The sequence below is a fragment of the Falco peregrinus genome, chromosome 2 (assembly GCF_023634155.1).
Source record: "Falco peregrinus isolate bFalPer1 chromosome 2, bFalPer1.pri, whole genome shotgun sequence".
In the NCBI taxonomy this organism is placed as follows: Eukaryota; Metazoa; Chordata; class Aves; order Falconiformes; family Falconidae; genus Falco; species Falco peregrinus.
This window is the reverse complement of record NC_073722.1, coordinates 113276763-113287838: the sequence shown is the minus strand read 5'-3', so window position 1 is coordinate 113287838 and position 11076 is coordinate 113276763. Positions and strand designations below refer to the sequence as shown.

The 11076-nt window shown below is 41.6% G+C and overlaps 1 protein-coding gene across 1 annotated transcript; it reads right to left on the bottom strand.

The window, feature by feature from the left end:
- Positions 1-446: 446 nt before the first annotated feature.
- Positions 447-5927, bottom strand: MED31 (mediator complex subunit 31). The gene is made up of 5 exons (XM_055795111.1): positions 5762-5927; positions 4957-5118; positions 2829-2906; positions 2075-2171; positions 447-1326 (listed from the first exon to the last, which is right to left on the bottom strand). Exons 1-5 carry the CDS (start codon positions 5925-5927, stop codon positions 1134-1136), a joined length of 696 nt encoding a protein of 231 aa, XP_055651086.1. The 3' UTR covers positions 447-1133.
- Positions 5928-11076: the final 5149 nt, after the last annotated feature.

Genomic DNA, 11076 nt, shown 5'->3' with positions numbered 1-11076 from the left:
TGGGGGGGGGGGGTGTGCATATAAGAGAAATGGGAAAAACCTCCTTAATCTTCCTAAATCTGACTTCACATAACTGCTGAAGCTGTTAAGATAAATCTTCGATGCCAAAGATGTTTAACGGCTTACCTGTTCAGTCTATGATAAGTTGAGGGCTGACAGTGTCAGCGATTACATGTTGAATGTGAACAGCTGTGGTACCTGCTCCTACAGGGATATGAAACACACCATGAATGCAGCATGAATACAATCTAAAATGTGAAAATTACATCCCTGACAGCTGCCAAGATCTGTGTTCTTAACATTAAAGCTATACAGGAATAAAGGGCAAATGCTTCTCCTATAATGCAAGCATTTACACCTTTTTTTTTGTAACACAAATTGTTTTCAGTACATGTACTGCAGAGAAGCTTAAGAGCAGCCGCTATTTCACTGGCAGAAAACCAAGATTAAAGTAAGCTGACTTTAATGGACTAGATACTGCTACAGCCTGTTTCCTTCTGTTGAGTATTTGCAAAGGTTATTATTATTTGTCTCCTGCAGTCCTTGTCTCATCACTTTGTTTTCTTTCTGTAAAACACGCTGTAAGGAAAACTCTGTAAGACTCCCAGCAACGACTACCACGTTAACAGAAATCCAAAGTAATAGCTCAGCTTGGTTTCAAGGCAAAAATCCACAATTTAGATTTTGTACAGTATCACCACTTCAACTTTGCTCATCCTGCAGCTGTAAAAAGTAGTACATGAGGGAGGTCTTGGCCATACTTTGAAACACATCATTATTCTCCAGGGAAAATGCCTCCTGAGAACAGACTTCTGAGCTACACTTTCTGTTAAAGACTTAAATGTCACTAAGTAACATGTTTTCAAAATCAAGAGGCATCAATAACTGCTGTAAGTAATGCTCTTACAAAATTGTCCATGCCACAAAATAAATTGCAGATGTAGTTATCAGTCTCGTATCTCTAAAAAAGTTGATGAAAGAAAAAAAACCCACCAAACAGTCCCATCACTTGATAAATCAAAAATTAAAGCATACACACACCCAGAGCCAAACCTACAAAAGGGTTTGTTCCTCTCTTGTAAATACTTCAGCTGACACAAAGTACACCTTATGATCACTCTTCCATGTGTTTTTCATTTTACAGAGGTGTTGTTTTGTTGCTGCTGCTCTGCCAGTGCTTGCTGGAGACGCATTCTTTTCCGTGAATAGTGCTGCCAGTGAAGAATCTGTTGCTCGTCAATAAATTTAGCACACTGAGCATTTACCAGTTCTTTGCGGAAATGTTCATATTGGAGCAGCTCTAACATATGCAAACACTGAGGATACCTGGATTAAAAATAAACATTGCTTTAATAGAAGTTTTTATAAGGTACACTAAAACTTGAGCATCCAATAATTCTGCAGTTCGCTTTTTTGTTTTTATCATGTATGTGCTTTACTCAAGCATCAAACCGCTTAAGACTGTACATATTCCACCACGCTGTAACTTAGTAACTTCAGTATTAGGCTAGGAAACAAGGAGTCCAGTAACAGTTTATAAAGGCATAGGCATGCTTGCTTGGAGTAGCTTTTCTAATGGCTAGATTTTACTAACGCAAATACCTAACAACTACAATATCTGTTTCCAGAGCTCTTGTAAAGAACATAACAAAGAACTGTTTTCCCAAAATTTGAAGTAGTTTGTGCTCTCACAAAAATGCAAAGTCATCCTTTGTTTCGTGTAACCATCAACAATGCAAAATTACACTTAAAATCTACTTACTGGGCCTAACTGAAGTAGTTCTGTACCATAATCTTCAGTAGTTTTATTTTAAACAAAAAGTAGAGTGCAGATAAAGGCTGCAAAAGGAAGATTCCATGTACAACTCATGAAAGACCAGTTTTATAATTTTGTCTATTGCTACATCTGGACTGTTGGAAACAGGAAAATAAAGCTGCATATAAATACAGTGGGGAGGACAAAGGTAAGATTACAGGCAGAAATCAAACAGTGACATGCTGCTGTACAGTAAATAACAGAAAATAAAACATCAAATCATTAAAATGCAGAAGCCTAAGTGATTTTAACACTTACTTTAGGTATTTTGCATATTCAGGTTCTTTCCAATAAAGTAAATATTTAAGATAATTTACGAAAGCTTTGTCTTTGAAGTAGCCTCTTTGTGCAAGAACTGAAATAAAATGACCAACAAGGAATTGTCAGTTACAGATGTGTGAAAAAAATCTGCCAAAGGAAGAAAACTATACAAAATACATACATATCTATTTTTTATAAAACTATACAAAAAAGGGGCACTTTAGTCAAAACTTTACCATTACAATCAAGTTTAGATAATTCAAAATTAAAAAACCACAAGGAAAAAAAAATATTTTTATGTCAACGTACTAGACATAATAAATTAGCCCCACCTCCCTTACAGTGTGTACATATCCTTCATACAACAGCAAGGAAAAGAACAGCTTTTTGAAAGCGGAAACTTTGACTGTAGTATTAAAATTGACAGGGAATTAAGTACACTACTTGAAACTATTATTAACATTAGTAAAATTCTGTTTTCAGATAAAGGAGTGGTGTTAACTTGACATTACTTTTTAACTACAGACTTGAACTTCTCTGCTAGACATGCTTTTTTTTTTTTTTCATTTGAAACAATAAAACACGAGCAATTAGAAAACTAGACAAATTATTTACAGACTACCTTCATTCTGTGAAAGACCCATTGCCTTTTCTTTGTTTGGCCCTCTCCCTGTAACATGACCAGTAATAATAAACACCATTAAACTGTATTAATTTCTCAGGATCCTGATATTTCCTTTCAAGTACTCACAGTTGAGGTAATTTGGATTTGCCAGGCATTGAACAAACTCTAACTCCAGCTGGAACCGAAGTCGATTTCCTGTATCATCTGATACACGAGAAAAACAGTAAGAATCAGACTGACACAATAGATTTGAAAGTAATTTTCTTAGTTTGAGCCATACATATAGAGGTAATGTGTTTAAAACAGAAGGAAAAGCAGTAACTACCCATAATACACATGGACTGATTTAGCAAAGCCTTCATTATGTGAATCACTGTTGGGCCTGCATTAATAAACATGCTGGGGTTTGGGTTTTTTTTTTTTGTTTGGTTGGTTTGTGTTTGGGTTTTTTACTGTCAAGCAAGTGCAAAGAATGGAGGAAAGCCCACTGACACTTTGTTTAGAGTAAAGGAAAAGGGAAGAGCAAGAAGCCTGGAATATTTGCACAGGGAAAATTAAGGTGGTAAGAATATGGGAATTGTGAACAGCCCACTGAAATAGTTGTGCCTATCTTTAAAAGTAGTACAAGGTAGCACAGTTATTTTCTTCAGAAACTTATTCTTCATATAGTACACCAGTAGGAATACTGCAGTGTTCCCACAGTACAATGTCCACTAATCACTAATGGTGTGCCACTGGGGCTGATACGGGATACAGTGCTGTTTGACATCTGTATGAACTAGATGATGTGACTGCCTGCACACACAGCAAGTCCATAGCTCACATGTAACTGTGAGGAGTGGCTAAAGCACAGGAAGGCTGTGCAGCCAATTCAGAGGGACCTCAAAAGGCTGGAGGAGCGGGCCAACAGGAATCTCATTCAGTTCAACAAATTGAAATGTCAAGTCCAACACCTGGGGTGGCGTAACCTTATCAATGTCTATAAATATGTGCTGTGAAGGAATGAAGACAGAATCAAACTCTTCTCAGTGGTGCCCAGAGAAAAGACAAAAGGCAATGGGCACAAACTGAAATCCAGGAAATTCCTTTTAGACATGTTTGGGGGTTTATCGGGCATGGGGGCGGTGGTTTGGTTTGGTTGGCTTTTTTTTTTTTTACTGTGAAGGTGATCATAGGAACATGTTGCCCGGAGAGGCTGTGGAATCCCCATCCTTGGAAGATAACGATGGCCTTACTAGACAAGGTCCTGAGTAATCCGATCCAGTCTGAGCAGGGCATTGGGCTAGATGACCTCCAAAGATTCCTTTGAGTATGAGCTATTCTGAAATTCTGCCCAACAGTCCCATCTTGAACACTGAAATGCAGAACAGCCTACTTCCTAGAACCTAATACCAAATCAGAGCTGGGTACTGACAGTTTTTGCCTGATTAGCAGTGGTCATGAGAAATTAATTTCTGCATTTATGCCTGTGATTATACAAGCTGGGGGCTACTGTACCAAAAGCAAGGAATAAAGAATCAACTGACTTTCTAATTTTTAGAATCATACCATCAAGGTATCTTCATTTTAATTTTTCTTTTTCATAACCATAATGAGCACATAGCAAACCCTTACTGACAGGAGCCAGGGTTGCAGGTCTCAGAGGCCTGTCGCTGCCACTGGGGACCACTAAGCCACAGGACTGCCCGGCCAACCTTCGGTTCCCAGCTGGGGCCCCAGCGCTAGGAGACACCTGCTTCAGAGAGGGCTCCATCTAAACACACCTTCCTTTTCCTACAAAGCAACTACGTGGAGAACCGAGAAAACCAATGCTTTCCACAGGAATAAAGATGAAGGACAGACCGGGACTGACTGGAAGCCCTTGCGCCCCCGAATTTGCAACTCCGATTCCTGAATCACAGCAAGTATTAAACATGAGATCGGGGCATCACCCGTGGCCAAAGCTCCCTAACAGTTCTGGGAAAGCAGGATTTAGCGGTAGAGCACCATGCGCCCTCCGATGCCCTCCCGCCACCTCCCACGGCCCGCGGGAGGCTGAGGGTCGTGGGCACCGGCAACGGAGCAAACGCGGTGCCAGAGCGGGCCCGAGCAGCCGAGGAGGAGGAGGCGGGCTCAGAGTTCGCCGAGCACCGGCCGGCCCCGGTTCCCGTGCGGCCTTTCCCCGGGCCGCAGGCGCTCGGCCTGCCCGCCCCTCGCCGCGCGGTCCCGCCGGACTCCGAGTGCCCGGGAGCCAGCGGCAACCGGCACCCCTCACCTGACTCCATAGCGACCCGCCGCCCTGCGCGACCCGCCCAAGCACAAGATGGCGCCGCGGACGGGCGCTGCCGGCGGGCGGAAGCCCGGCGGACCCCAACACTGAAGCACTCTGGGAAGGCGGCGCCGGGTGCCTGGCAGCGGGCCGGGCCGCGCCTCCTCGCTCGGCGCCACCACCCGCGGGGCGGGGTGCGCGCGCGGGGCGGGGCGCGCGCGGGGCGGGGCGCGCGCGGGGCGGGGCGCGCGCGGGGCGGGGCGGGACGGGGCGGGCGGCCCGCCCGGGGTTCTCCCGCGGCGGAGGGTTTCGGTGGGGGTTGCGTTCCGCCGCTGGCAGCAGGGCGCGGGCAGGGTGCCTAGTTCTGCGGCCGCTGTTCGGTGCTGGTGTGACATGCCCGGCGCTGGTCGTGCCACATGTTCAGTTTCCTAAACGGTGGTCCCACCGGGTCCAGGAGGGGAGCAGCCACCGCTGCCGGGGGGGCACGTTCCCCATTACGGCACCGCACAGAGACCTGCGGGGAAGATACATGGGGATCCACGTTGCTGCGTGTAACGGGCACCATCCATTTGCTGCTGGAGACGCGGGAACGGCTCCTGACGGTTTGAAAGTGGCAGGGCATGTAATAGCAGTAGTTGGAAAGAACATCCGGAGATTTCACTATCCAAATAAAAACTCCAACTGAACATTGTATGGGAAAAATTCCTCCCTTTTCAAGGCGCTCTGCTGTCCTGTGGGCTGCTGCAGCTCGCTTCAAACTTTATAAGCAGCAGGAACCAAATTCAAAGTGCTCAAAAACCAAAGTACAAACTCTGGTGTATTTTTAATCGACCAAAGTTCAGTGTTACATCCAGCACTTCACTATGAAAACTTCGCAAGCAAAACAAACGAACCTCTGGAAATGTTCCTTGCCACCTCTGCATAGCAGGCTCCAAAAGTGCCAGCTGCTGCCACCGGGGCAAGGCGGCCTGCGCCATGCGGTCCCGCCAGGCAGCTGCCCGTGGCCTGTGCCACGCGGTCCTGCCGAGCAGTCCGTCAGGCAGCCTGTGCCACGCGGTCCCACCAGGCCGGCGCGGCAGGCAGGGCACTGCACCACCCTCGCAGCTGCGTTTGAGAGGCCTGTTTCCTAACCAGGAAAAGAACACTCCTCCTGACGGTAACATGGCCAGAAAGGTTAGAGTTTGGTCAGTGTTATCCAGGTATTATTAACGAGCCATGTGATCAATCCTCTGGCAGATGAGTAAGGAGGACATTTTAAGGATGCATTTGTCAAGAGTTCTGTACTGCCCTGAAGCGTCAGCAATGGAATTTCTGGAGGAGACTGGTAGATTAACATGATGGACTTATAAAATGGGTGCAGAAGTCTCTTCCAAAGGTGGAATCGGTTTGGCCTGAGACACTGCAAACTCGCTTGGAGGAAAAGCCTTAAGAACTACTTATTTCAGTAAGCAATTTGGTGATTATGATATAAAACAAATCAAGCAGAAATGATTATTTGACATTTCTTTACTGCTTTTCCAACTCTACAAACCAGTTTAAGTTAGAATTCTATGGAAGTGGTTTTAAAAATCACTTTATTAGAGCTAGGATGCACCAACAGAACTGAGAATAAGCCACGTAAATCCATGAACAGCAGAACATACGAAAATGGTTTCCTGCAATTTCTTTCTGTGGAGGTTTTATAATGTCTAAAACTCTAGCTGAGGTGACGCTAAAGCCCCCTCTCAGCAGAACTGTAGGAGGGTTTGTCTCTAGACAGTCTTTACCTAGAAAGCAGTCTGCCTTAAACCCACAATGAATATCTCAGGACTGGGGTTTTCATTCTACTTACCCGGCACTGTTGCTCTTCTGGGAGGCAGCGATGTGGCCTGAAGCGCTCTTTTTTGCCATTGATCTTTGAATTTGCAATTTTATCATTGGTGCCATTAGTGAGTCATCAATTCTCCAGGTGTCTCAGGAAGACCTTCTGTTCCAGATCTGAATGGTTCATGTTCTAACGTCACAGATTTAATGACGTCCTATGTGAGTAAACAACCTGTTGAAGAAAATTAGTGTTGGACTAATAATTTGTTCTGTCATGTAAGGCAGCTTTTACCACATAGGCAATTCGGTTCCAATTCCATTACAAAGTAGCTTTGGGGTCAATGTTCTCATTATACTTTTTTCCCCCAGATAGACAGATAAATGCTTGAACTGGAAAGGATAAAAAGAGGATGATCATATGTTTTTATTTGCAGAACATTCATTTTAACTTTATGCTAAGACAAGCCACTGTTGATTACTTCCAGAGCAGAAGGAAATAGAAAGGAGAGACTCAACCCTGAAATACTAAACTAGGTTTTGATTTTTTTCTTTCTTTCTGCATATTGGACAGAGATCTGAGCCTGGGCTTTGTCTTGTTTTTCATAGCAACCTTACAATGAGCCAAGTAGATTTCAGTCAACCTCTGCACTTAATTATTCATTCATCAAAAAAATTGTATCAGAGTGAAACCAGTTAATAAACAAATGCTACAAGAGTGCAGAGCAGAACTGCGCTGTTGCATCAGCACAATGGAGAGGAGCCCGGCTACTGAGGCTGTAAATTTATTCCAGAGGTTGCAGTTCTGCCTGGTGTTACATACTCAGTTTTCAGAACTTGGCTGGAACAAAAGCCCGAATGGTTTAGCACTGTCAAGCTAGCTTAGGTACACTGCTAAAATTGCATTACTGGGCACTTGTTCAACAGTACGCTGTATATAGATTTACCTGAAACCTGACTGATTTTTTTCCTTTTTCTTTTTTTTTTTAAATATTATTTTTTGAACTTGAAATTTTTTGAAATTGAAAAATTTATTTATTTTCAGTGTCTGAGTTAGCAATTTTCTATATAATTATCTATCTTTTCCAATGCAGTATGGCTTTTTTTTCCCTGGGAATTTGGTTACAAAAAGCCATCTAAAAAGAATTCAGGCATAGTTTTTCTTAATAAAATAGGGTTGCTTTTTTTAGGCAAGGTTTTAGTGGTTGTGGAATACTACCATTACTATATCAAAACATAACAAGTCACTCCCCAGTAAACACAGACTTTGGGCTAAAAGCAGAGATCAAACAGATCCCACGTGTCTGCATTGCTATTCTGGAATGTGATTTCTCTCCCAAGACTGACTTCAGAGGAGAGAATCCCAAGAAAGGATTGGTCACAGGAATAAATTACTATGTAGGCTTGCCAGAGTTAAGTCGAACATTTCAGTTCTTGGCCATCAAAACTAGGAACAAAATTGAAAGTCAGGATCATAGTATAATAACTAAGAACGTTCTCTAGGAAAAATCGGAATCTTTTTTTCTGCTTTTAAGTACCAATTGAGTCAAACTTTCAGGGTATAAGTGTTAACATATATGACTATGAGCCAGGAACTCTCCATATTGTTGTGAAACCAGAACAACATCGCTGCCTCAGTTTCTCCTTTTATAGGGACTAGGTTACCATAGCTGCTGTTGTAGGTCTAGAAGCTGTTTCTGGGACTTTATTTTTTTCTGAGACATTTTGGCAGAGTATGCTAAAATTATAGTGGATTTATATATAAAACACAGATGTATTATCTAACAAACAGAAACAGATGAGATAATGTTTTCTACCTTAACTAAATTAAGCTGTTGCAAGTTGAAAACTGCATTCAAAAAATGACACTTGGCTGCAGTAGTAATTACAGATAGTAGCTAAGTATCAATAAAATCAGGTTTGTGACATTTCTTTGTAAATGCTGTATTTAGGAAAACCACAGACACCAGGATACTGAAAGGTCTTTCCAGGTCCAGAAAATAACATGTTTCTACTGTCATCAATTGTTTAATCTCAGTGACTGGATTTCAAGCTCTTTTTCCAACTGCCACACAGATCTTCAGCCTTTTTTAAAATATTAAATAATATATCCTCCATCTTGCCAAAAAGAGGTCTCTCCTTTAACGTTTGAGATGTTATAGAGACACTTAATTCTTTGGAGTTTCCATTTCAGATTGATAACAAAATACCTCATGTAGATGAAGATCTCACATGTTCACATCTACATCTTAATTCAGAGTTGCTTCTGAGGGCTTAAGGGTAGAAACCATTATCTTGGAATTAAAGTTGTCTATCTCAGTCACCTGTAGCGTTTTCCACACTGGATACTTGTAACTGACAAACACCCCCCCCCCCCCCCCCCCCCCCAATTTTTAGCTGGATATGCTTTCCACTTATTTAAGCTTAAAATTTACAGTCATGGATTTCAAAGAATATTCAAAGCTATAGGCTAGGTTCCAGCATTTTTAGTCATGTTGATTAGTACCCGCACTGGCAAGAATGCTTTTTAGAAAATGGAATGGTTTATGGCGACAAGTACAGTATAACATCATTAGAACTGGCATAGAGACACAGCCATTAAATGGAGCCACTTCTGGGACATGAAGGTACGAAGTCTCCACAAGACAGCAGAAAATAAAGTGGTCTGAAGTGCTATTAGATCTTGAAGGTGGAGACTGAGGAATTGAGATATTGCAAAGGGTTTATTTACGACACCACATTTACATAGTATATAGTATAGTGCATTTGCATCAGAAAGAAAAGGAGATCCAGCAATGCTTCATGATTGAAAACTGATGAAGTGGAACAGTAAGTATTTTATACCCAGTGCTTGGGGCCCAAGACATCCCCTTTTGTTCATAAATTTACCCATCTGCCTTAGAATAGAGTGCGAGCTTGTATCAACATGGATAATGACATCTTAAAGGATTTTACCCATAGAATGCAAGACAGAATTCTGCAGACTGGAGAGTATCCTGCTTCAAACGTGGTTAAATAACAGAGAACAGAGTATGCATTATGTTTATATTTATAACAAGCCAGTACAAAGTCTGCAATTTTTTTACTCCCATGTTATAATTGTAATTCAATAGAAACAAGATCATAGTTATCAGTGACAGAAACAATTGTCAGAACATATTTAATTAAAGGCTTAACTGTTCACTGAGTTCTATTTTTTGAGGCTAAGAAACTGGCAGGTAACGTACATTTCAAAAGCCAGCCTATGACAGTCATGGCAGAACAATCTTCATCTGAAGGCTGTTAAACACCATTCAACGGAGCTCTACATTTGGTGAAATGGTGTAAAAAGACTTAAAAGATTGTGGCTGATTGCAGGCACTGCAATGTGTACTTATGTGACCATGTTACTCCTCTAGCTTCAGACAACCATTGGAAAGCAAAGATAACTTCAAGATTAAGTGTCAAATGTCAGAAAGCATTTTATGTTTTCCTTTAATACATTGGTTAAAAATCTGTCAGTCTTCTGTTCTTAGGGCATCTAAACAGCAGATGGATTTGAGGTCTCATTGAACCTGAGAACAATGGTCTACCTTCACAAGGTATTCCTTGCCATTTGAAGCCCTTTCTAAGGTGCTCCAAAGAAAGAATTTTGCAGTGAGCCGGGATATATGGGGCCTGATCTGAAGGAGCTCTTAGCCTGTTGGATGCCAAACAGGCCAGAGACACTCATTCCCAGTAATGAGTGAATGTAAAACTACGCAAGTTTGAGATCCACAGACAAGCTTGCAGAACAATAAACTGAATGTTATCTATTTTATAAAGGTCACATACATGTATAATTTCACTTTTTTTCCATTATATTTTGGATTATCATTACAGTTATTTAATTTTGCAAATATAATACTCCAATGATGGTGTAGTTTGATCTAGTTTCTATGCCGTTTTATTTTTAGGCTTTTCTACTGTGATACTGAACAGAAGGGTGTAGGGAAAAAACACCAGGAAGAGTTATGTATAAAACTAAGGAAATCATTGGTATGAATTTGGAATTCATGAAAAATGTATCCCCTTTATTTTATATATTTTGACTGTGTTCAGCAAGTAACAAAGAAATAGTTAATTTGGTGTTGAAAGTAATAGGTATGTTCACAAACTACAGGTGAGGGCGTTTTTCTTAATAATCACAAGAATAGAGCACAGTTCTGCCAACTGGTGTGGCACCATATTCCTTACATGAGAATGTATTTTTTTCTATTTAAAAAAAATAGAGAACTTTCCTGGCACTATAGCTGAGAACGGAGTCTTGAGATTGCAACCTTATCCTCCCATATAGCCTAAAATCTC

Coding starts and splice junctions, on each gene's coding strand:
- MED31 (XM_055795111.1), bottom strand. CDS start 5,927: ATGGCGCAGGCCGCCTTGCCCCGGTGGCAGCAGCTGGCACTTTTGGAG. Junction 2,172..2,828: donor AAATCCAAATTACCTCAACT/GTGAGTACTTGA, acceptor ATTTTATTTCAG/TTCTTGCACAAAGAGGCTAC. Junction 1,327..2,074: donor GAATATGCAAAATACCTAAA/GTAAGTGTTAAA, acceptor TTTTTAATCCAG/GTATCCTCAGTGTTTGCATA.